The sequence below is a fragment of the Eutrigla gurnardus genome (assembly GCF_963514095.1).
Source record: "Eutrigla gurnardus genome assembly, chromosome: 14".
NCBI lineage: Eukaryota > Metazoa > Chordata > Actinopteri > Perciformes > Triglidae > Eutrigla > Eutrigla gurnardus.
Genome location: NC_139937.1, coordinates 7,955,442 through 7,982,549, shown reverse-complemented (window position 1 = coordinate 7,982,549; position 27,108 = coordinate 7,955,442). Strand labels below are relative to the sequence as shown.

At 41.0% G+C, this 27,108-nt stretch overlaps 1 protein-coding gene across 1 annotated transcript; it reads right to left on the bottom strand.

Annotated features, from left to right (window-relative positions):
* Positions 1 to 1,403: 1,403 nt before the first annotated feature.
* On the bottom strand, positions 1,404 to 26,938 carry mtbp (MDM2 binding protein). Its single transcript, XM_084026694.1, has 23 exons — positions 26,770 to 26,938; positions 26,422 to 26,505; positions 25,373 to 25,446; positions 24,613 to 24,755; positions 24,239 to 24,297; positions 23,196 to 23,340; positions 22,484 to 22,598; positions 19,654 to 19,770; positions 14,500 to 14,594; positions 14,219 to 14,285; positions 13,970 to 14,087; positions 13,352 to 13,534; positions 11,476 to 11,589; positions 9,607 to 9,765; positions 8,183 to 8,276; positions 7,218 to 7,376; positions 6,596 to 6,691; positions 5,040 to 5,303; positions 4,780 to 4,898; positions 4,423 to 4,535; positions 2,663 to 2,776; positions 2,020 to 2,085; positions 1,404 to 1,932 (listed from the first exon to the last, which is right to left on the bottom strand). The coding sequence occupies exons 1-23, from the start codon at positions 26,834 to 26,836 to the stop codon at positions 1,894 to 1,896; spliced, it is 2,604 nt and encodes an 867-aa protein (XP_083882820.1). The 5' UTR covers positions 26,837 to 26,938; the 3' UTR covers positions 1,404 to 1,893.
* Positions 26,939 to 27,108: the final 170 nt, after the last annotated feature.

Below are 27,108 nucleotides of genomic sequence, written 5' to 3'. Positions count from 1 at the left end.
ATATCTGACTTTGCCATGACTTGAATCAGACAATGTTTTAGTAAGGAACAAAAAATCTAAATGTTACCAGTATCATTTTATACCAAGGACTAGTGATAAGTGACACCATTTGCAGTCTTCATCTGCACAGCCTGATACTATTTTCCTTTTCTGGTCATTTTGTATCGAGGCTTTTACGTGTGACGCAGATGCACAATACAATCTAAACTGCATCATCTCCTCCTGTTGGGCCACAGCGATACAAGCAGCACATGAAGATAATATAACACGTACTATCTGCACTCACCCTGACAGGCAGCGGTGCTCCCACACACTGATGGATACCACACTCCCTCCATCCCCACAAAAACAGTGACATTAAGGCATTGGAAGTACTGCCTGACACTAAGACAGTACTTTTTCACAGTACTGGGAGTCACCTTGAACTCAGTACCTACTAATGTAATGTAATAAGTCGAGTACCTTCTGTACATTTGTAGTTTCTTAATCATTTCCAACATGTTTCTCAGAAAGAGCTTGCAATTTGATACATTTAGCAAAAACAGAGACAGTGCTCAATTGGTATATACTTGCAATGATATATTTCATGATGTGTTTTAGTCAGCAAAAGGTGTCTACACACGATTTAAAAAAATATAGAGAATAAAGTTTCCTTTATGATTTGCTTGGATTGAAATAGAGTAGGTAATTCCTATTTTCCCTACAATTAGTACCAAACCAAAATCATATTATTCCCGTTAATTGAACGTCCACCAGCTATGCTGACCGTATTTGGTTTCTTGTGCATAATCACGAAGCAGTCTTTGTCAAGTCGGTAATTTATGTCGGTAATACAATGCCAAGTCGGAGTAAAACTATCTGCTGCTATCGATGTTAAGCTTTCAACTTCAAGTGGATCACTTCAGGCCGTTTTGGCATGGAAGAGATTTTTTGTTGTTGTTGCCAGAACCCTGTAGCCAGCTCCTCTCGGAGAAAGGACGACACGGTGCCAGCAGTGGAAACGACTGGCTGGAAGTTTTGTATCTCATTACGGGGATCCAGAACTCTTAGCAGTGTTCCTCGTCTGTGCGAGAGCAAAGTCTAACCATCAGTGATAATCAGCGCTGCATTATGCACTGCTCGTGGCTTTGTTTTCAGTGTCGGAATAACAGCTACCATCCAGACTGGGCTGTTAGCTGTCACCACTGATAATCTAATACATATTTCTTAATGACAACACACACAGTAAACAGCCTCAGTCCTTTTACACACACACACACACACACACACACACACACACACACACACACACACACACACACACACACACACACACACACACACACACACACACACACACACACACACACACACACACACACCTAAAGGTTAGAATGCAGTTATGAAGTTACTTAATGCAAAAATTAAGAAAAAGACGAAAACACTTTATTGTGTTACAAACAGTAAAAAGATAAAACATGTAGATTCATAGAACCATAAAATGAGTATGCCATACAATTACCATAGTAAACGAACGATAGGATTTAAAATCAGGTTTGCAAATAGCTACAAAGAAAAGACGACTGCAACCTGAAGTCGACGTCTAGAGACGTACAAAGCCGGTTGATTTCTCTCTCAGTGTGTTTCTTCTCCAAGCCTCTGGAGCAGCAGGAGTATATCAGAATAGATGTGTGCAAACACAATATAAAAACAACAATCTGAGCTTCTGATAAAAATTAAATAAAAGGGATCAAGCTCATTAAAACAGGCTTAATGTAACAATTTAAAACTAATCAAGAAGGCTTAAAAAGCACACTCTTAAAAATGTGAGGTAATGTTATACAAGTTGCAGTTATTTAAAGATGGAAACCTCTTTGACCTCCAAAATCACATGTAAAATCACTTTTATCTCACTTATTTCTTCTCACTCTTCTCCAACACCCAGTCAGCAACCTACAACAAGGGGAAAAAAACTTTTAGTAGATTAAGGTTTGGTAGAGCTAAACCGAGTAGACAACCATTGGTGTTTGGTGGCGTTACCTGTTTAACGTTGCTGCTGGCGGCCTTCTTCATCTCGTCATGCAGACCCCGAGATGTCTTCAGATCCTGGGATCAAACAACAGAGGAGGAGATCACTCATCCTGACGCAGAGAGCTAAACCCACCTTACATCATACAGATCAAACATTTTAAGACAAAGTTAAACACATTTGTCTGAGGGAGAGGACTTCAATAGAACAGAGTGAGAGAAACGTTAAAGATAAATACCTCTAAAATATACTTGAGTATTTTATAAATGTATGTGACAGCCATGCTTGATACTTTTGGGTTGTTTACATACAAACCCTTGAAATCTACAGACCACAGATTCATCACAGGAATAAATGACATGTAGGCAAAAGAAGTCGGAGGCAAACATTTTACTTGTTGTACATTACACTGTTGTATTACTACTTTCATTTAAATAAAGGATCTGACTATTTCTTCCACCGCTGTTCCAACTGATTACAATTTACAAGGAGACACAAAAGGAAAGAGATGAAAATGTTGTGAGAATCTATAACAAAACACAACATATCATCAAAATTGCAGCACACATGCCCTGGATGTATAGAAGCATACAAAGAAAGAAACTGGGAAAGAGAGTTCAGCGCTGACTGTGTGTGGGCATTAAAAGGACTAACCTTGAGATAAAATTTTGAGATATCAAACAGTCTTTTGCTGCAGGCCCCAAAGCACTCATGCTCGGCAGTGATCCCGTGGTGCTTGAGTGTTTTAGCCACTACCTCCTGCAGCATCTGAGGACATAAAAGACAAACCAAATGCAGTTTTATATTAGCAGAACTGTGAAAACATTCAATCTAATTGTGTTTATTCCCTAACCACCGGACGCTAATCCCGTTCAGAAAAACTAATTTTAGCAAGGCTCCCCCCTTTTTAAGGGGGAGGGACGTCAAAATGTCTCGACTTTGGAGGATGTTCTTCCACAGAAATGCGCAACTTCAACATGCAAATATTTTACTGGTAACTTTCAACAGGGAAAACACAACCCTGAAATAGATAGATCTGCCTTTAATCTTGTCAATGTGACTGTTCTGAGGGGAAAACGATAAATTATTGTGAGGAATCATCTGTGCCACTCAGTCTCCTGAGGAGAAAGGCAGCTTTTAATCTCTGTCCCGAATAAACTGCTATCATTATTTCTGAACAGGGCTAACTGTTCTTTCCTATACTTGGGTTTGGATGATAAGCCTGTTTGCATAGTAATCAGAAATCAGAACGAGTCAAGGTCGGGGATGCAGATTGTGAGCTGAACGTGGGACAGAAGAAACAGTGTGAAGGCGTGTGTGTGTGTGTCTGTCTCTGTCATTGCACACTGTACTGTACAAATAAGGAAAAGGGAAAAGACGAGAGAGAAGTGTGTGTGTGTGTGTGTGTGTGTGTGTGTGTGTGTGTTCAGGCAGGCAGCGGGTCTAAATGACATGATAACAGTGTAGTTGTTATAAGGCGGCCCACACATTCACAGTGATCCAATAGAAAACATTAAACATTTATCTTTACTGGAGCCGGAGCTTTTGTACAATCTGTTGTAGAATGACTGAGTGTGTGTGTGTGTGTGTGTGTGTGTGTGTGTGTGTGTGTGTGTGTGTGTGTGTGTGTGTGTGTGTGTGTGTGTGTGTGTCTCAAGTATGTGAATAACACAATCCCATGCTTTCAAACTTAGAAAGTAGAAACGGTAAAAGGCGATCCTTTTTGTAGTCATTGTTTAACGGGTGAATATTACAGGAAAACTATGGCTCGTAACTTGGGTTATATTTTTTGTGGCCCCAGTTGTGATAACATTTTATTTATATATATATATATATGTATCATGAGGAACGTCACCAGTAGGCGAGAGAGCATGCACTTTACATAACAAACAAAGAGCAAACTTGCAGCTTCAGGAACAGGGACTCTGGTTATACTATTCACGTTAATCCTATTATATTTCAACCATGTTTACCAGGATTTCTTTCGGTCACAATAATCGTAGCATGAACATTTTTGGCATGTTGCTGGCATGTTCCTGATCATAACTGACAGAGCTCCAAAAAGAAAACCCATTTCAAATTGTCGATCACATACTAATTGGTGTGGGAAATGGAGTATTATGGCCCCCTTGTCAATGGCCACTGCCTACAAGCAAGAACCTTTAACCACCTCACATGTAGGGGAAACTTTCATGCAGGTCATGTATGAATCAAAAATCTTATATCTCAAAAATCCTGAGTAAGTGCTTTCAATTGCTTTCCACAAGCATGTGAGCTTTACATGTCACCATGAGGACTTAACAGTTACATTTAGATTACTTATTTAGCATGAATGATAGGGAATAATAACTAAAGAAATGTTTCTTTTTAAAAAGCAAGTCATCCCTTTAAACATAAGACACACAAACACTCACCCTGTTGTGTTTCTGGGAGCGCGACTCTTTGGAAGACTGGTCCTCTGTTTTTTCATCCCGCGTCTTCAGCTGCTGAGGTTTAGGTTTGTCAGCAGAAGGAAGAGTCACCAAACCTGGGTATTAATGTCAGGAACATTAACAATAAGGCACTACCATGCTGACAGCACAAATCATTGTGACTTCATTTCACAGTCTATGTAATGGTGTGCAGACTTCCTCATGCATATTTGCCAGTTCTGAAGCACCTTACAGCATATTGAGTGTTGTTTCTCAGATAGTCTGATCAATAACATCATGCACTGACCTCCTGAAAAGTGGGATCACTAGTCCCCCCTTTCCATTGTCTTTTTGCTTTACCTGAGGCTGTGGACTGGGCTCTCCTTGGCTGTTGTCGTAGCGACCTAATGACAGGGTGAGTCCCACTGCTGCTGCTGCTCTGAGAACAGAGGGACTCACTGCTCTCTGACTTCACCAGCCTGGATCATTCAGACCAAAACACAAAGATGCAAACATGGTAAGCATTACTTACACCCAACAGAACTTGTACCGCAACTGCAACCCCAACATCCACCCGCTTGTTTGCCACGAACATAGAGCAACAAACACCATCACTGTACCTCTTGCGAGGATGACCTCCGATCATTTCCGTGTCCCACGATCTTCGCTTGAGTCGCGCTACGTCGGCGTTCTGCAGAGTCTCTCCGTCAGGCACGCTTCCTGGTTCGGACATCACGGCAGGGGAGGGGGCGGGGCTGAGGGCGAAGGGGAGAGCACAGGGCTCCTTGGAGCAGGTGGTTTGTGTCTCGTACCGGATCAGACGGGACTGGAGTTTTACAAAGGCCTGGTCCCGGTCCAGGGACCTCTGGTTGTCCAGGCAGAATCTAGGTAATAAATAATAAAATAGTAAATAAATAATGGAGTAATGATGTGGCATTGTTGCCGTCTGTGCTTCTGCTGATCATAATACATTTTTCATACACTATATTGCCAAAAGTATTCACACACCCATCCAAATAATTTAAATCTGGTGTTCCAATCACTTCCATGGCCACAGGTGTATAAAAGAAAGCACCTGTGAAAGAATGGGTCGCTCTCAGGAGCTCAGTGAATTCCAGCGTGGGACTGTGATAGGATGTCACCTGTGCAACAAGTCTAGTCGTGAAACTTCTTCGCTCCTAAATATTCCACAGTCAACTGTCAGTGGGATTAGAACAAAGTGGAAATGATGTGGAACAACAGCAACTCAGCCAAGAAGTGGTAGGCCACGTAAAATGATGGAGCGGGGTCAGCGGATGCTGAGGTGCATAGTGTTCAGAGGTCACCAACTTTCTGCAGAGTCAATCGCTACAGACCTCCAAACTTCATGTGGCCTTCAGATTAGCTCAAGAACAGTGTAGAGAGCTTCATGGAATGGGTTTCCATGGCGATCAGCTGCATCCAAGCCATACATCGGCAAGTGTAATGCAAAGCGTCGGATGCAGTGGTGTAAAGCACGCCGCCACTGAACTCTAGAGCAGTGGATACACGTTCTCTGTGACCAATCACGCTTCTCCATCTGGCAATCTGATGGACGAGTCTGGGTTTGGCGGTTGCCAGGACAACGGTACTTGTCCTGCATTGTGCCACGTGTAAAGTTTGGTGGAGGAGGATTATGGTGTGGGGTTGTTCTTCAGGAGCTGGGCTTGGCCCCTTAGTTCCAGTGAAAGGAACTCTGAATGCTTCAGCGTACCAAGAGATGTTGGACAATTCCATGCTCCCAACTTTGTGGAACAGTTTGGGGACGGCCCCTTCCTGTTCCTACATGACTGTGCACCAGTGCACAAAGCAAGGTCCATAAAGACATGGATGAGAGAGTTTGGTGTGGATGAACTTGACTGCCTTCCCGTCCAACATCAGTGTGTTACCTCATGAATACGCTTCTGGAAGAATGGACAAAAAGTCCCATAAACACACTCTTCAACCTCGTAAAAAGCCTTCCCAGAAGAGTTGAAGCTGTTATAGCTGTAAAGAGTGGACCAACATCATATTAAACCCTATGGATTAAGAATGGGATGTCACTTAAGTTCATATGCAAGTCAAGGCAGGTGAGCGAATACTTTTGGCGATATAGTGTAGCTGCCTGTATTGTAAAATATCAGTGCAGCTGAAGAGTCGCTGGATAATAGATACTTACTCTATGCCATGATAATGTGATGCCGAGGCTTTGTTGAAGGGCATGTGGCTGATTCTCCTTGGGGAAAGGTCCGGTGACAACTGAAACGCATTCATACTGAGGAGAGAGAGAGGAGGAGGAGGAGGGAGGGAGAGAGAAAACAAATATTTCTCTCTTCTTTAAACCTCAAATACAAATTGAGCTCATTAAACCACACAGTTGGGCCTGCCAGAATTATTAGCACTAACTGATGACTGCTTCGTGTCAGAATGATGATCACTTCCAACCCAATTCAATCATTTTCCCACAAAGACCACTGTAGCAGGCTAATGATCGTAATTACGGCCTCATTAAGAGTCATTCATAACGATGCTAAAACAACCGATACCATTTACCTGACTGCAGTATGTGGAAGTCCATTTGTAAATCTGTATTTTTTTTTTTGTACCAAGTAATTTGTCTTGTTACGTGACCGTCTACATGCGAGTTGCTGTCAGCCGGTTACATCTGTCCTATCTGTTGTCTGCTTGTAATTATGTCTACATCAGTCTACATGATTTCTCTCTATGTGTGTGAAAGGCTATATTTATATAAGCTTGAGTTCAGTGCAATTCATGGAGCCAGAAAAGATGAGTGAACCTACCCTCTATTGATCGCCAGTAGTTGCAGCTCCCCAGTAGGCAGGCCGTCAGATGTGAAATGTTTTAGAAGTTCTCTGGCGTCCAGTAATGCAGACGAGCTCTTCTGACTGTCTTTAGGACCCAGCAGACTGTCACTGGAGCCGGGACCTAACAGACCAAATCTAACACACACACACACACACACACACACACACACACACACACAAAATGTACTGTAGATTAAATAAAGTATATTAGGAACATGGAGTTGTCATGTCGATTTAAACCTCATTTAAGGATTCAAGGATGATTTACTGTCATGCAGCACAGGGTTGCACAACGAAAGATAAAACTCTATCCCATTTGCTTCACAAGACAAAACAGTTGTGCATTTTTGGAATTAGCATCATTGATGATCGTCATTGAAACAGCTGCAACAAATACAATTCTCCAGGCGTATAATATGGTCGGCATCTTGATGTTAAAAATTCAACATCAGGGAAACTTTGTCCATCAACTTTGACTATGACTGAGCACCAAGCATCATTGATGTAAACACAGAGTCTGCCTCCTCTCATCCCGACCTATCTGTCAAGTGCAGCTTGATCCATGGTAATGCCAGGTATCTGTAACCACATGTGCACAGCAGGTTCCGATCTCCTGTTGCAGACTAAGCCTGAAGTCTTATCTCATCCGTCATATTTTCCCCACATCCGGACATCAGACAGCCAGGAGCAGGCTGGGTCGTAAAGTAGACGCTTAGATCCCCATCTCGGCTCTTCTCCCGGGACAGTCGACTCCGCTTTTGGTAGCATTTGATGCGGCAGGTCTGGCTGGATGGTCAGAAGATGCCGTGGGCAGTGATCATCGCTAGGTCCGCTGTGCTTTATTGATGGTGTTGAGTGTATCTCTTTCATATGCTATATGTGCTCCAGTAATAAAGATCAAAAGACAACAAATTAAAATTACGAGGAGAAAAAAAAAGTACCTCCTCTTCTGTCGCCTCCTCTGTAGGTTCTCTATGTTGTGGAGGACGCTCCTCTCAGGCCAGTCAGACTGCAGGTGGGAAATGGTCTGAAAACCTACGATGAAGAAACATCAATGCTTTAACTGGACAGAGTTGTTGTTCCCACTGATAATTTGGTAAATTACTTTCAAGCGAGAACCAACCATCAATGTGGGTCACACATGAAAAACTTTATTTGTCTACATGAAAATATGAGTAGTCTTCTTTCTGTTAAAAGTCACAGCGTGCTTCCCACTGTGAAAAAACTATGGACACAAAAGTATACTGTGCCCCGAAATCAGCATACTCCTAAATGCCCCTTCAAGCCACCAACCCCTAGATGGGTGATTAAGGCTTGAGTTGTCTCATATGGACATGCTTAAAATTCCTAGTAATGCTCGGCTTCAGACGCTTTAAAACTGTTTGGCACTGCTTGACCGAAAAGCTGCAGCTCACAGTAGTGGATGCCATGAAAAAGGTCATCAATCATTATTAAATGCTGATGAATGAGAATGTACAGCACCTTAACGGAAAGAGAGTTCCCCACAGCTGGTAAGACATTATTAAGGCAGAAAGAGTTGATGCAGAGGCAACATAAGCACTAGATATTTCATGACGGATTGCAAAATGTATCCCAACTTGCAACAGGTCAACAAATCTCAGCAGACAGATGAAAACTATCAGTACGTTTCTTGTTTTTGGAGCGGTCAGGAAGGTTGCATGTTATGTCAAGCACAGAAATGTGATGAAACTGTATATGGCAGGTTTACCGATGAGACGCCCGTGTTTCATGTGCAGTAATGTCCTGAGCTTGTATGAGTTATAAGAAGAGACAGAAGCTCTCCACCAGTGGTTTGAAAGCCCGCAAACAGCCATTCACACTTCAAGAGATAAGAGATGTGGATACACGAATGCAAAAGAGATTCCTGAAGGACTGCAGTGCTGTAAACAACTTTCCCATCAGAGCAGAGGGTGAGCAAGGATTACAGGAAAAGTGTTCAAATGTTCGTCTCTACATGTTTATATCTGTCATCACTCCTATCGTTTGAAGCTTACTGGCTTCACCACATGGAGACCTAAATACATATAAATGGTGTAACACATGAAATGGGCAGGGATTCCCACAAAGATGAAGCCATGATCTAAATTACTTTGACTGTTTTTTCAAGAAATGCTACTACTTGGTCCATTCCAATATTTTGTTATCTGTTGTTTGTTTTCTTATTCGACACATTCAACAATAACTGAAGCAAATAGATGTAAGGAGTCTGTGAGTGGTTGTGTTTCATTGTTACAGAGAAAGATTAACCAGCCCACTCACACACGTCCACTGTGTATTTACCGACCGTAGCTTCAGAAATACGTGAACATACTGTTGTTTTTTTCGTCTCTTTCTTAGTTCATACCTGTGCTCTGGGCGGCTGTGCCCTCCTGCTCGTCTGTCAGACAGGTGGCAGCGGAAGGCAGAGTGGACTCAATCATCCTCAGATACTGCTCCCTGGCTAGACTCAGAATGACCTTCAACTCATTGGTGGGTACTGAGGTTGAGGCTTCTTCTTTCTGTCCTGGAGACACAAACAGACGCTGGTTTTCATTCTGGACACATTTCAGACTTTTGGCTGGACTAACTTTTTACTACTACTCTACAGCGCACTAGTAAGATTCCTGCATCAACAAGAGCAGATGTGGTTCCTCTCTAAAGTAGCCCCAGTATGTTTCTCCAGCTTTAAAGATGTTGTATTTTTACATTAAAATCTGATGCATCTTTTGCAGTGGAACAGCAAACACTCTCACACTCTCGCTGGCCATGTTTAAGAAGTGGCCAAATGGGAGATGAAGGCTGATGAAATGATTAAAGGGCATTTTTTAAATATGGATTTATTATTAAGCAACAAATGAAAGTTCACTCTTGCCATAAATAATAAATGTATGTCTATCCATGTATATTTAAAATTGAATCATTTCATGTATTTTCCTTGAGATTTAAAACTTGTATAAGTATTAATTTATTATCTTTAGTGTTTTTAATATGTGTCAACAAAATTTGCACATTGCCATGGGTGTGACAGGGCAATTAAAACGCTTCATATGATCAGAAAAACCTCTAGGAATCTTGAGTGCAATAGCTAACTTTTGCCAGTTACAAGGACACGCCTTTCCCCCAATTTAATGCCAAGTCAGAATATATTGCAATGAATTTCATTAAAGGTCTGTGGTCTGTCAGGGCTCTTCATTCTGCTCACGGCCTTTTCAAAGAACAGACCTATTGCTTTTCCCAAAGTCTGAAGAATTTCACTCCACTTCATTTAATCTGGCTCCACTCCACTGGTGTTTCACTATCTTCCCCTGCCAAGGGGACATTAGGAGTGTCTGTAAAATAATGATATTTCAACAGTCTTTCTGTGCAGCAGCCTGTGCTGAGGACTGGTGAGAGCTCAAACCGACGACAGTTCAGGAAGCCCCAACAGTTGATACACACAAGCAAAAGCACACACTCTAAAAGACTGACATTGCAGTTTCCAAATTTCTAGTTTTATCAAAACAATACAAAACCCAAAGTTGTTTGATTCAATTATGACATAAGAAAGCAAATCTTCAATATTTGACACCTTGACATGAAATATAACTGAAATTATTAATCATCAAAATAGTTGCAAATTTCTCTTTTTCTAGATTGACTGCACGGTTAACCAACTGGTTCTTTTAGACCCTAAAACTGTGTGCCATGAAGCAAAAAGTATGATGTGTTCAATCATCCATGAAATGGATTTATACATCGTGTGTTGATCCCCAAACCATGCAGACTCAGATTTAATATTACATGTAGTCACAATATGTTGTGTCAGGGTTTGACATGGATCAAATATTCCCCATCACACTGTTGACATGATTGTTGAAGAGTGTGCAGGGTTGATTAGGTTTATGTCTGTCAACATAAAGTAAAAACATACCTTTTATTTTTGCATGTCAAACAATGTTCCTGACCATTTTCTCTATTCTCTATCCTTCTTGGGGGTAAAATACTTTGATTTACATATTTTAAGCAAAGTGAAGCTGTTCTGAGAGCTTGTCTTGGTTATTATCACACATCAGCATGGAAGCAGTTAATAAAAGCACATTGTTAGCATTCATTTACAAAAGAACAGTGATTAAATCTGACTTCAACTGTGTGCAGAAATCTTCTGTGTACATAATGTTCAACCTCCTTTTCATCCCTAGAATTGATTTCTGCAATTTCTTTTCCATTTCAGGAGCTCTTTAAACGTGGTACTTACTGAGATATTCTTTGAGTACCAGTGTCTGGACCCGGGTCACCATCCTCTCTCTCTTCAGCAGGCCGGCTCCTTGAAGGCAGGGAAGAGTGCAGAGGATGCTGCCCACATCTCGTCCTGGTCAAAGAGAGAGGATCATTAGATCATTTGTGTATTGTTTGGAGAGGAACTCATAGAGCGTGTCTCAAGTGGGATCAGAAGGGGCACTGGAGAGTTCAAGGGCTGCTCCATCGATTTTACACAAAAAGGTCTGTTCAAATGACATATTTGGCAGAAACTCTTCAAGTCTCTAAAAAATAATAATAAAATGAAACAATCTGAGAGAGGAACCAATATTATTACTTATTTTTCATTTATTGCAACCCATTTTAAAGCATCATAAGGTAAAAATGTCGGGGACCACTAGATTAGGTAACAATAATAGACGAACTGACGCTCCAATAATTTGCAGTAAACTCATGGTTGATTAATTAAATCTGTAACCCCTTTGTTGGCAAAACAAAACAGCATTGAAACGTTGTGAAGTACAGGACACCACAAAGATATATTGAATATTTCATGCTTTTTTGTTCAGGTGCAACAACCCTCAGGTGTGCATTTTCTTTCATTTTTATTCAAAACTCTGCTGTCATTGCAGAAGTCGAGGCACCTTACATACTCTTGCGCTACATTTGAAAGTGTTTGAAAAATGTCTCCTGAAGGTTGCATAAAATGTTAACAACAGCAGGAATTCTCAGGAGGAAACACCGGAGCAGGTCTCTTGAATATCATATGTAGCCCAAGAACAATGAAGGACTTTCATCAGGAAAGGAGGTTTTTTTTTTGTTTAGAGAACAAAACAAACAACAAAGTGATATTCACTCCTCCGTTCTTCTAGTCAGCCATAACCAGTTTAGGTTCAATCATCCATCCAGCTTATCCCACATTCCTCTACACATCACTCCCTTCCTCCTCACCGCCTCTCTCTCTCGGTCAATACACCCATCTCTTTCTCACACATTTCTCCTTGATTAATTGTCTTTATTTTACTTTGATTTATTTCAAATCCTTAAGAGAACACTCACAACTTTCCATTGCTGTGAGAGAGGCGGGTAGTGTGGAGGAGAAACACTGAAGATAATACAGGTGAGCCTGATGAACAATGACATCTTCTGTCAGTGATGCCAGAAGGGCTTCGACTCGAATCAAGCTAAGGAGCTGCCGAAGACAAAACTGGACACTTGAAAGGCTTTTCTTTACAACATGGCAGAAAACAAATAACTGCTAAATGTTCCCACATCTCCAAATATTGGCAAACTTTTGGGGTTTTAACCCAAGGCGTGCCTCCCAGGGCTTGTTGAAAGTCCTCAGCATCAAAATGTGTACACCTGCTTATCCGAGTCATCGCTTAAGTCAATCTGAGCACACAGGCATGATACAAATATTTTAGATTCAGTGCGCCCAACACTTTCAGGGGACATCATTATTTCTGATCATGGCCATCGCAGATAAAAGCTCCATAAAACACTTAGACATTTTAGAAAAAAGATTCTCCTCACAACCCCAAAGCTTTTCTTCAGCATCAAAGCAATGCAGTGATAGTTGTCGGTACATCCGCAATGACATGGCAAACAGGAATTACAAATAACTAATTCAGCGTCCTTTTAATGATGCACAATATATTATTTTTCCATGTCCAATCAATGTTTATTTGACATTTTGTCCATCTGTCTCTGACTTTCTCAAACAAACAGGTCCAAGATGCTGTTATACACACACACACACACACACACACACACACACACACACACAACACACACACACACACACACACACACACACACACACACAACACACAACACACAACACACACACACACAAATGTGACAACATAATATACCTGATGATGACAGAGACCTCTTTCTCAGCAACCCTGAGACGGTTGCCATGGCAGCGGCTCCATTTATCTGACTGTTTGAGTGCACCATCCTGACCCTGCAGCCTCCAAACCCCTCGTCGTCGTCTGAGCCCTGAACCAACAGGAGGTAGTGAGCACTCTCACCTTTCACTTCTACATCAGGCACTGCATGGTACGGAAAAAGAAAAAGAGAGATTACATTCGAAGTTAATCCACGACAAAAGAGGGATTTCACTTCATATTTTACAAACTTTTTTTTTAACAATTATTTACTGTTTTAATATCTGCTGCATGCTCCATGTGATTTTTTTACATTTATTATTTATCCTATGGTTAGACAAATGTTTATGCATTTATAAATGATTCGCCCATGCAATTCTTCTAGAGGTGGCTAAAAAGACAATTAAATAGATGAAAATATTACGGACTGCCACTTTAAAGGTCTCCAATTTCCTAAAAGGTATGTTTTTTCCAAATTGATTCTGTCCCACTTTAGAGTCTGCTTCCCAAATGGACTATATCAGTATAGTCATAGTTTGTGTTTATTTTCGTGTTGAAGGTGGTTTTGGCTTATGTCTGTCATGTCATTTACAGTCTTACCAGGTAATGACTTTGGTCTCCTGGCTATAGACTCTCTCCAGCGCTGGGAGCTGAGTTGGCTGGCTGCGGGCTGAACGATGGGGGTGATTATACAGGAGAGGCTGAACAACGCTCCAACCTGCAGACAGAAACATAGTTTATAAACATACACACTCACACAGTCAGCGAGCAGAGTTTGAATGGAATTAACTTACTTATTAAGTCACTAGAGGCTTTTACCAATATGTGTACATATAAGAAGACCGGTACCTTTCCATGCAGCGACCTCAACTGGTCCAACAGAAGTTTAGCTTTCATCGACTTCCCAGACAGGCTTCTGTTTGTTGGTGGTGAAGGAACAATACAATATAGGGGAGACGGTGCAACCAAACACCTTCTGAGAGACTAACATCCTTAGAGGGCTGTAGTAAAAAAACAGTACAAGCTGCATTACGTAACCTTTATTCAATCAGGTGATCACAAGCATATTCAAATGTGTGGATTAAGAATCTAGGTTGTTTTGTGACGTAAACACACAGAAATGAGGATACAGTTCAAACTGGGTTGTAGACATCAGAAAGCTGGGTAGGTCTGACAGATTAACCAGTTGAATCAAATCTAAAACTGGTGCGTAGTAATGGAAGACCTGTGAATGTAGAGCAGAGAGACAGAAAGTGATGGAGGAGAGAAAGAACAAACAAAGAATGAAATGAGGAAACAACCAAACAAACAGAGAAGAGGATCAAGAAAAAACAACAGCATTATTTAACAAACAGAACATCATCGAAAAAGACAAAAAAAAAAAAAAAATCACAGTGGTTTGTAAGGCAACAGCTTCAGGAGTTGGAGACCATCCAGCAGTTGAAAGACTAAGGCCTTGAGCATGATGCTGAACCTCAACCAGCTCAGAGGTGATGCTGTATAACCAACCCTGAAATCCTCGGTTTCAACTGGATTTGGACTTCCAGTGGAAGTGTCAGCACGTGTGTGTGTGTGTGTGTGTGTGTGTGTGTGTGTGTGTGTGTGTGTGTGTGTGTGTGTGTGTGTGTGTGTGTGTGTGCGCGCGCGCGCAGAAAGTAGCTGCAACTAATACTTATTTTCAGTATCAATTAATCCATCCATTTGTTCTTTTTACCTTTGAGTTGTTTGGTTGATAATAATCGATTTACAGTCATATTAAACAGAAGACAAATAATTTAAATTTGATCAAATGTTAAATTTCTGTTGATTAACTTTATGCTGACCATCTTACTGATTATTACTAAGCACCTTAAACACCAACAACCTTAATACTAGAGGTGGGGAAAAATGTATTTTCAACAAGAATCTAAATATTGTACAGATGAGCAGTAATCCTTCACAACAAATCAACGTTGCGTTAAGCATTGTGTGATTTGTTGAATATAAATAAATAATCCCACAGCCAGTTTTACAGTGTTGTTGTGTATAATTTTTTTTTTTTTTAAATAAATGATTAAACAGCAGGTAGTCTAACATCAGCGATTTTATTTATGTAACAGGACGTTTTTTTTCTTTTGTTTTTTTAGAACTAGTACTTGTTGTTCTTGAAGTTACTGAGAATTAAGAAATACTTAAAACTATTCATTTGTGCATGTTCTGCACGTATAAAATCCGTAGCTTTGCCTGCATTTATCCGATTGTTAAATCAGTTATGTGTTCAAAAATAAAATCCTTATGAAATTATACACACTTCACTCTGAATTCATGCCACAATATGCGACACCACCATTATTTGTAATGGTTTAGAATTGCACACATCTCTAAACCAAATGCGTTTGCACATTTCCACACGACTCCTCCATCACTGCAAAAGTGGCTTCATTCGCTGTTGTGTGTGCTTTTCCTTTGCAGGAACATATTATCCTTATCGTAGATTGTAATCTTCTCTCGCAGAGCAGCGTTCAACAGTAAGTGCTGTTCATGGGCATGGACGTTAGAATGCAATTTTGTGGCCAGGAGACTATTTCAATCCTAAAAGAGAGTGCAATGTGAATGCCCTTTCCCTTCCAGGGTTGAGGCACTTTTAAAAAGGACACTCCAGAGAGAGGATAAATGTCACCATTTGAATATGCTATAGGGTAGCTGGATCTGTGTGGGAGAACATTAACTATTAATAAAAAGCTTTTCTGATAAACAGATCACTAGATAATTAAATTAAAAGAATGAAAACGTTGACAGTGATTCAGAGGAATTTCCTCAAGATGTTTTGAAAATGTGTAGAATGAATGTATGATCCCTCTTGGAGAAACATGTCCCTTTTCTCTATCAATTTTGCACTTGAATTCTTAAAGCAAAACAATTTTCGGCCTTTTTAGCATCATTGTAGAATAATAGGCTTGTTAGTATCATTAGTACAGGGTGCGACACTGCATTTTCTTAGCAAGCTGTACCCAGCATGCCATTACATAATGCAGTGTGTCCCGTAGATCTTATAATAAGAAGTTGATTGAATGAAGCTACATTCTGATTCCATTTTATTTTTAGACTGTAGATAAAGACTTGTGTTCTGTACAAAGGAAGTGCCTATTATTCTATATCTGTGCTTGTATTAGGTTGCAGAGTTGTGGGCATTACATCGTGCTGAAAATAAATAAGTGGGACTGTACAGGAAGTACTCTGATTTATATGCATTTCATCTACTGCACACAGAATCTCAATATACAACCTTCTTTCTTGAATTACAAACATATGCTGTAAGCATGCCTCTACTTCATTCCTTCACTGTTTGTGTGTGTGTGTGTGTTCATGTGTGTTTGTGTGTTAGTAATTATCACAACAGTTACTCCTGACAGTGAGGAGGCCTAATAGTTTTTGTGTGCGCATAGTTTAGATTTTACAGTCAGTTATCCCAGCAGAGCAGAGATGTGATAGTTTTGTTGTCCTCAGGTTTTTTCTCATTGTGTGCCAAGACAATCACCACCATCTGCTTCTCTGTACACAGATCTTATGAGATCACACACACACACACACACACACACACACACACACACACACACACACACACACACACACACACACACACACACACACACACACACACACACACACACACACACACACACACACACACACACACACACACACAAAACTTGCTGCCACTCAGTAACACTACTTTTGTCTGAAGAGCTAATGACTCTTTTTTAGTATTTCTTTAATGTGTACAACAGACCATTTTAACCAACTGTCATTAATGCAAATGCTAATAAAGACCGCCTATGTGTACGCCATAGACGCCCAAACAGGCCATAACTTCTTGGACGGAGCTTCTGTGTGGTTTTATTGTTGTGGATGTTTATCTTCCTTAAGTGAACTCATTACAGAACCATATACGATACCAACCATTATAAAAGACCTCGTCTAAGACAGATGTACTCTCGACACAAACACAGCTTTTACATAAACAAACATATTCTCCATAGAAAAGAATGCGCACGCGGTGTGTGCGCGCGCGCACACACACAAAGTTTCAAAAGACCTTAAACCATTATTTGACTAATTAAGCAATCGATAAAAAAATAAACTAGAATGCAATTATTTTTAAGTGATTAATTAATCAACAACACCAGCAGCTCTCTGCATCAGGCACAATGAGGCTTTGACCTAAAAGCTAACGTCAGCATGCTAACTGACATGCCGACACTGAGCAGGTGACGTCATCCATTAATTGTGACTTAGTTTAGTTTGCAATAAAGCAAACATTTGCTAATTAACACTAAAACATAGGAGCAAAATGGTGGACCGACCACCACTGGCATCCCTAAAGCTATGCTGCTAACAATGTCAGAAGTCCCCTCGCACCAGGCTTCTCCAATGTGATCATGGCAAACTAATCATTTTGTGGTTTTGGACGTCAGCATGGACTCTTGGAAAATCTTTTTCACTATTTTGGGGTTTATTTTATTGAGCAGGTGATTCCTTTATAAATCAAAGAAAAACGGTAGAATCATGATGATGAAATTAATAATACAGGCCTAATAATCTCTTTGAAGGAGACCAACATATCTTATGCACAACAGTCACTTGTAGCACTCAGCCGCAGTATTTTAGAGCTCTATGATCGCTGGGTTCAATTTCAATTTAGAAAACTGAAATATAAATGTAAAAAAAAAATGCAATGACACTGTATGTGTTTATAATACATAAGAGCTTACAGGAGCACTTTTGACATCGCTCACATGAATCACGTACTATCAAACCACGGAGATTAACTGAGGCTGCACGTTGGGCGGATGGAGATATCACAGCGAGCTGACAGCTCACTCTAGTTTCTCAGTGATCCGTATCATCTCGAGACAAATAACTCTGAAAACTTCCCTTAAAAAATGTGGAATGCAAAATCTGATGAAAAAGGAAAAGCTCACAATTGAATAGTGAAATCATGGTGAAACATGGATGGATGAAAAACAAGTGCAAAATCTAGGAAGCACGACTGCAGCAGACAGATTAAGTTAAACCCTTGGGCATCGGCTCTCTGTGATGAAATGATAAATCTATATTTGAATACAGTTTTCTGGCTACAAGGTCATCAGAGGTACAAGAGGTCAGCGCTCATTTGCCAGATAAAAATATATTTGATTTAACTGACTGATTCTGTCACAGGTTCCTCAATGTGATTAAAGGGCAACCAGGAAGAACTCCTCTCCGCCTAGCCACCAGAAATCATTAGGAGATTGCACGGCTCATTCAACTCTCTAGCTTGGAGGTAAGACAAGGCTTGAACTGGGGTTAAAGGAGCACTTCTCCCCGTAGTGGAAATCCAGTCATTATCTACTCAACGTGCTGTCAATCAAAACCATCCCTTAAGTTTAGGAAAATGAACACGGACATAATTCCATAATCGTCTTCTTGGGAGCTCAACAAACTCAAACAAAATTATATTTTCTAAACAGGATTTTCTCACTGATAACATTTGGCTCGAGTGCAGGGCCTACAGCACTCTGGCAGAAGACTCTGCTTGCTAGTCGGGCAACTCCTGGCACACTGGAGAAAATGTGTCAAAGAGGAAGAAATAATGAGGTGAACAATTGGACTTTTGAAACGGCAACAAAACCCATGCATTTTGCTGCCTGAGGTGCTAGTGAAGTGAAAGGAGATGCAGCAATGACAGGCTGGTTCCAGGTCTGTTGTTGTGCCCACTGAGCAGGAGAAACATTAAACCGAAATGAGATGAACATGGGTTGTTTTAAGTGAACTTACAGAAATAATAATAAAATTTCTTAGTTAATTGTGAAAAGAAAGAAGTACCCTGTGAAGTATTCTTGTTTGCATTCAGTATTGAATAAATGTGTTTAATGTGTTTCCTTCCTTATTCCAAATTCCGCATTGTTTACATTAACGTTTACTTACTAGTCGTCTCATACTTTCCTTTCCCTTGTTGGTGCATTCTTTGCATTTTGATCAGCTAAATGGTTTGAGACTAAAGGCAGCATGTGAATCGTACCACAGATGTAAATGTCCACCGATGATACGGAGCCATTTAACGATATATAGCACCAATAATGTTCAGTCTTATTATCAGGCTATCGCTGTCACACACTTGAACAGTCAAAGACGGACACATTCTCATTTCAGTATGAATCATTCCCCTGAGTAAGGCTGTGGAGATCTGAGGTTTCATGAGCTCAGGGGTAAAGGGTCAGATTAAACAATGAGACAGTGAGGGGGTACTGAAGACCGAGACTCACCTCAGACTGCAGTTTGTGGTCTGTAGTGGGGTAGGGAGCTTGCAAGAGACCGGTCCCCGATACGTGATGCACTGGAGAGCGCAGAGAAAAGCCATCGAAGCGGAGCTCCGACGCATGCTGAAGCAAACGGGAGAGGAACGCAGGAGAGAAAAGGTCACATGGCGGAAAGTTATTTTAGTCTGTGATAAACAATGTTATGGTCTATCATGCAGCCATCTGGTGTTTGTTCTTAAATTAACTCACAAAAATAGTTGTTTGCTTTGTCTCATTGCGGTATGATTAATGAGATAAACACACACACACACACATCGATGTTGTTATGCTATGTTATTGCACAGCTGTAAAGTGGCAGGAGTTGTTCTCAGACATGCTTTTATTCCTTTGGGAATTCTCCTTTGTTCCACCGCTCGCCAATTGTGAAGTTTTTACTGACTGACTGCTGGAGCCCGCGCTCTTCTGAAGGCAGCAACTTAGAAAAGGTCACTTTTGTGAAGGAGAAGCTGCACGCTTGCCTCGGCATGCTCAAAGCTCGATAGACACAGCGGAGATGACTGGAGAAAACTTCTGTCAAGCGTACAATGGTGTAGCCATTTGACTAAAACAAAAAATTCAACCGGCCTGCAACTTTACTCGAGATGCTGCGTTTAAATTGCTCCACTGCTTGCATAAGGTCTGCAACAAACAAACTTCCGTGTGTGTGTGTGTGTGTGTGTGTGTGTGTGTGTGTGTGTGTGTGTGTGTGTGTGTGTGTGTGTGTGTGTGTGTGTGTGTGTGTGTGTGTGTGTGTGTGTGTGTGTGTCTGTATATTAAAACATTTTTGGGTTATGTTAAACATGAAATATAGGACAGTTTCGAGATACGTCAGTCATACATTTTTTAGAAACAAGTTGATCATCATTTAAAATTATCAGAAAATGGCAAAAGAAACCATCAGTCAGGTTAAAAAAAGACAATATCACACATTAAGGGAAACAGATGTTGATTCTCCACAGAGAAACGTGAAAGAAGTACATTGCATGGCCAAACGTGAGTGGACACCTGGACTTTACAACATTATATTACATTACAGACATTACAACAAGTTATTGTTGAACATCTCATTCTATGAGATATATGGTTGACATGTGGTCAATGGGCATTGATATGCTGCTATAACAGACTCCACTCTTCTGGGCAGATTTAGGAGCACAGCTGCAGGAATTTGTCTCGAGATCTTTCCTGAGGCATTCCAGTCTATCCCAAAGGTGATGGATGGATTGGGTTGAGGTCAGGGCTCCGTATAGGCCAGTCAATCAGGCTATTTCTTTATGGACCTGGCTTGTTGAAACAGGAACAGGCCTTCCCCAAACTCTTGTTGGAATCACACTATCGTCTAAACAGTGATTCTCAACAACCAGGCTTTGATAGTGTATCTTGATTGGATACCTCTGTTTTCTTATTGTTAAGCCACTGTGATGTTTGAGCATGATGTGAATGATATGTGCAGTTTGCTTTCACATTCATAAACTTAAATCTCTGGAAATGTGGTGTGGAAACTTGAAGCCTGCAGTGAAGATTAAGTCTTGGGAGGTCTATCGGAGGATGAAGTTAGGCCAATATTGGTTTTATCCAAGTGTACTTTTACACTTCAAATTCCTCAGACAGTAAAGAGACCTGCATGTCAAAAACACCAGCACTGTCCTTTAAATGCCGACAGAAACGGCCCAGAGCCGTTTTCCAACACTTGTCCTAAGTCCTAAACAATCAACTACAGCTGACTTACTGGGTAGCGAGGTCTAGTCAGAGTGGAGCTGGGATGGGCCAGGTTGACTCTTTTCCATTTCCCATGACCCCCACAGTGACCTCCAGTAATACCTCTAAACTCATTCAGCAGCAGAGAGAGATTTATCTCCCACAGAGTCAAAAATTCACGTAATTGAAAAGAAAATATGTGAAAATGTACCCTATGGCTCTGTGTGCACTGCATGAGTAATTTCACATGAAAAAGATAAAAGAACACACACTGAGGCGTGAATCAGGTCTCCATGATTAGCCCTGGTACAGATGGTTCTTAAAGAAACGCCGCCGTCGTCTCGCACTGAGCCAAGCTAGCTGTGCTAGCAGCGTACAGAGAACACTGCTCATGATAAAAAGCCCTGGGCGAGCAAGCGGCTGAGTAAAAAAGGACACCACTTTGTCCCTCATGCCCTCTACAGTACTTGGCCAGCATACACAGAGACTCACAGTTGATGAGACAAAAGAAGTCCTTTGTCTAAACAGCTAGTACCGCACACACAACTTTTTCTTTCACTGCTGCTTTTAAATGACCACCCACAGTACTTCAGAAGTGTACACGGATTCATACAAGTTAACGCAATTCTTTATTCAAATCATTACTTTCATCTCTTCGGCACGCAAAACAGCTGATACCCACATGCACATTTTCATTAACATTCTTGTTCGTGACAAATAGCTTCATCATACTGCCGAGTCATGCACATATTAATCACATACACATACAAACACAGCCTCCTTCAAAATCATTATTCTTCCTCCCTCTAATAAGCCAGCCATTTTTTGGCCTGCTCAGAGTCCTGTATTACCAATAAGCCTCTCTTCTGTGTTTGTAACCATTACCAAAAAAAATTAACAAACAGCATTTCAATAGGGCTTCGCTGCCCGACATTGTCGGCGCTCGGGCCCTAATAATATTGCTGGTGCTGTTCTCCTGCTGTATGATATAAAGGTTCAACTGAGATATTTTTCTCCATCTTTCTACATTAAGTGAAGAAGATAAAATACAAAAGAACGCATGCTACATGTTTCTTCCACTCACTCCTGAGGTCCTTACCTTCTTCTCTCTGATAACAAGGCTGCCCCTCCATACCTCCCTATGGTCCATACAGCTGTGGAGCTCATCAGGCTCCACTAGACCAGCATTCAGGTAGGATGCTGCTTTCTGCCATCTGGGCAAGAAAAAAAAAGAAAAAAATAATCACTAAATGACCAGTGCTTTGGGAACTTTTATTGATTCCTTCGGGGAAAAAAGAAGTCTTGATTCATATTAAATCTCCCATTTAAACAGGTAGTCAGGTACAACAGCAATAAACTGTTAAGCTATTTTATTAAAATGACAGGTTTGGTAGAAATATTCCTCAGATTATTCAAGCATTTTTGTAAATGTTCTCTCATTTACTCTTTAACTCCCCCTAGTGCTAAACTGGGAACATTTCACCCATAATAACATCTGTAAATTTGCACAATACTGCTGCATTTTGAGCCAGTGTTGCAATTTCTCATCAGATTTTCATGTTCGCCCTACCACCATGTCAAACATGGTCATCATGTGTGTGTGTGTGTGTGTGTGTGTGTGTGTGTGTGTGTGTGTGTGTGTGTGTGTGTGTGTGTGCAGCCCAATGGATGGACAGATATCCTGTAAATACAATTAGGAAGGTTCTTATGCTAGCGTCTTTGCATATTAGAAACCCAGTTTCAATGTGTGTTCTTCATTTTCTTTGTGCAGCTCAAGAAATGTAATGCATGCGTGTTTTTCATCTCCTCACCCAGTGGTGTGCTGTGTGACTACAGTGATCTTAGCAGCATGCCAGCAGGACATATGTTTGAGGGCTCCCAGCAGAGGCAGCAGGTCTTTAATAGGCGGGGACTGCTCTGCAGAGCCCAACACCAGCACATCTAATAAGGCTTTACCTGAGGGGGGAAACGGGACAAAGCAAAGAGGAATTCATTAGACATTGTTGTCTTCCTTTGTGTCTCGCCAGGATTTCATGTGGGGTCAATAAGCAGCTGATTGTTCCACTGACACCATCTTTTTAACAAAACATTGCTTGTGTGCAATTCTAAATATAAAGATCTGTATGGAAGAATGTAGTGACTCCAGCTCCTCTGGGCAGCTAAGGATGGAGGGGGACTGTTCCTGAACCCCCGCTGAGGTTTTGTGCTCAGAAATGCTATTTAAGAAAGTGAATATGAAGGCAAGTGAAGGTGAATATCACTTCAGGAGGTAGACTTGCAAAGAAGTAGTCAGGGAAGAGAAGAAAGGTATTCCATCATCCCCAGTGGTGAGTGCATATTCATGAAGTAGAGTAGGCCACCTTTTCTACAAGGCTGCAGCAGGCTGATTTTCAAAACCTAATTGCTTGAAATTGGACTGGATCCCTGTCACACAGCTGAGGAGTTTGGCTTCAGTAATGAGGTTTTAATTCCTTATTATTGGAAGCTTTTGGCAACAACAAAACTCTAACTTGAGACATTGTTTTGTGCAGCAGACTATCGTCTTGCTCTGTTGCCCTATCACTAAACCAGACCTTTGTTGTTCCCCTCATTAAAGCAAACGGAGGAAATTGGCAAGCTGCACTTTACAGAAAACCACAACAGCCAAAAGCGCCTGAGAAATAGTGGAAGCATTTTGAATTTAATACCAAATTTAGAAAGATTGTGCCTTCAATTTAATTGGAATAAGTTTAATGTTCGCACTTGTTCACTCTTGACAGCCCCACTGATTGAGAACAGAGTTTACATCGACACAAAATGATAACACAAGTAAGGAAAGTTAGGAAAGTGAGTGCTATTAGTTGGTCAACAGTACCTGGAGGTGGTAGCTTGTCTATCAGCAGATGCAGTCCTTCTGCAGCCTCCTCTAACAGCCTGATCAATAAAGACATTCAGATCAGATCACAAAGATTTGCAGGCCCACTGGACAAAATGCAACATTTGGGGAAAATTTTAATAATAAATGTTAATATTTCTTCAACTGGACAAAAAAAGAAAATTAATTTATAAAATATAAAATAGTTTCTCTCCATTTACTTCTTAGGAGGGGGAGTTCAGTACTATCAATGATATAGTTTTTCATTTCAGATGAATACGTATTATGAGCTCATAGAAGACTCAGGCACATAGCTGCAACACCAAGCAGAAACAACAAACATGCTTATTTATATAATATCATCTGTCACTCACTCTGTCAGTGCTGGCTGTGCAGCGTTTTGGTCCGGTGCCTCCTGATTACTCAGAGAGCTGAGACATGACTCCACAGCGGTGGGCTTCTCCTCGTCGGTTTTCTGATGGCCTGTTCCCAACTCTTCCCAGTCTGAGCTGCAAAACTACGATAGACTTGCTTTGTAAATTTGTGATTTTGACGGGACAAAATGCAGCCTATCATGGCTTTAGCAATTTCTATGAAAAATACTTTGCACCCGTACTTGACAGTGCTCAAAGATAAACAAACATAACTGAGTTTACGTGTTGTATTGTAGAATTATTAAAGCAGTGGTATGTACAGTATTGTACCTCTATCTGTAAACCTGATAAGGTGAGTAAAGGTCAGCACATTCACATCCCATTTTACTTCTTCAAACTTATTTTCTAGGATTGTCAAAAAGGTTGTGCTGCAAGGGCAAAACTTATAAAGCAATACTTTCCAAATATATACTATAACCTTGGAGATTCAGAGTCATATCAGTTTAGCAGTGAGAGGATTCATATTGTTGGTTTATATGTGCAGGAGCTCTCCATATGATCAGGACCACAAAGTGACAAAACGTGGTCGGACTTAATTGTGTGTCTGATAACTGATTTATTTATTATTTGAAACACCTTTTCTGAGATACTTGTATGGATGACAGAGTAATTTCCTGCATCACAATTGAAAAAGCCTGTATGCACATGTATAGACAGTGTGCCCAGCTCCTTGCAACATAAACCATGATAAACATCTCACCTGTGTAACATCTTGGCATGCCTGAACAGCAAAGTACCACTTCTGACCTGATGGGCTGCCGCTGAGGGAACAAGCTGGGAAACATGCATAGGGAGGACAGGGGTGAGGAAAGGTGTGGAATGACAACAGCTTCTATGTGGAGGTCAGACAGGGTGAAAGATGCCAATAGATGTGAGTAGAACCATCTCCAGCTCAACACGACAAAGACAAACGAGCTGATCGTGGATCTGCGGAGGGAAAAGGCGACAGAGAACCTTGTTTCACTGGACTGGGCTAAGAACACTGAGGCCCTCTACAAGAAGGGCCAGAACAGTCTCTATTTGGAGGCTGAAGTCCTCCAACATCTGCCAGACAACAATGAGGATGTTTATGAGTCAGTGGTGACAGTCCTGTTTGCCGGTATGTGAGAGGGTAACGGACGCCGACAGACTCAACAAACTGATCCACAAGACCAGTGATGTTGTCTGGTTGGAGCTGAACTCCCTGATGATGATGGTGTCAGATAGAAGAAAGTTCAAGCAACTTGTCATCTTGGACAATGTCTCCCAGCTACTCCATGACGTGCTGGGTCAAACACTGGAGCACATCGGTGCAAGACTCATTCCACCAAGACGCTCCACAGGAAGTCATTCCCCCCTGTGGCCATCAAACTTCTCATCTCCTCCCTCAGAGTATCAGACACTCCGAGTCAATAAACTTCTTTCACCCTATCATGTCTGACTACTCTTTGCGTATTGATGATTAATCCGCACAATAACTAACTATATTCTTAATAATTATTCCAAAATATTCCATTCCTTTTTAATAAACTTAATAGATCCCACTTCTCAGCATGTTTTATTTAGTTATTAACACTGTGATTGTCCTGTGTGTGGGTGGGTGTGGGTGTGTGTGTGTGTGTGTGTGTGTGTGTGTGTGTGTCTGTGTGTGTGTGTGTCTGTGTGTCTGTGCCTGATGCACATATTTCTTGTATTACTCATTCCCCGTTTACTATAGTAAATAACGAGAAACGCACAACTGTGACATATTTTGTAGCCTTATATAAATACCTGGAAACAGAGAAATCCCTCTCACTGATTCCTGAGTTGAGATGTCCACAAGTTTGTCGTGTATGTCCTTTACTGGCTCCAGACCTGTGAACAATGACAATCCACAAGTCAGGTTTCATCACTACCAGACTACTATTACATAAGCCAAGTTATTCAAGTATTTTTACTGTAACGTTAGGTTTTGTTGAATGTTACCAAACAAACACTGTTACAAATGTAATCTAGATAATACTTAACTATTAACGTTATGTGAGGATGTGGATGGGCTACGTTAAGTGTCTTGACAGGTTTTTAGGGCAACTAAACAACTAAACTCGAGTTAGCATCGTGGACGTTAGCAAAACTTACACGTATACTCTTCAGCCAGGTCGTCGTCAGTTTGGCAAAAGGATATAGCCAACACGTACCGGTCCATATCGTCTTAGCATTCGTATTTTGACGACTAATCTTTCCTTGAGGTGAAATGTCGGTCAATTATGAACAACAACCTTCCGCGCACTGTCAAATTTCCCACCGGTTGTTCTTCTTCTTCTTCCGTCATCTGTACTATTTACTGGCGTTTGTCAACGGACCACATAACGCACCATCGCCACCTACTGGACTGAGACTGAACTGCCACATTAAACTGCGACTGCTATTCCGAAATCTCTGCGCAGACGCATCATTAAGTTGGAGATTTGTTTTTAG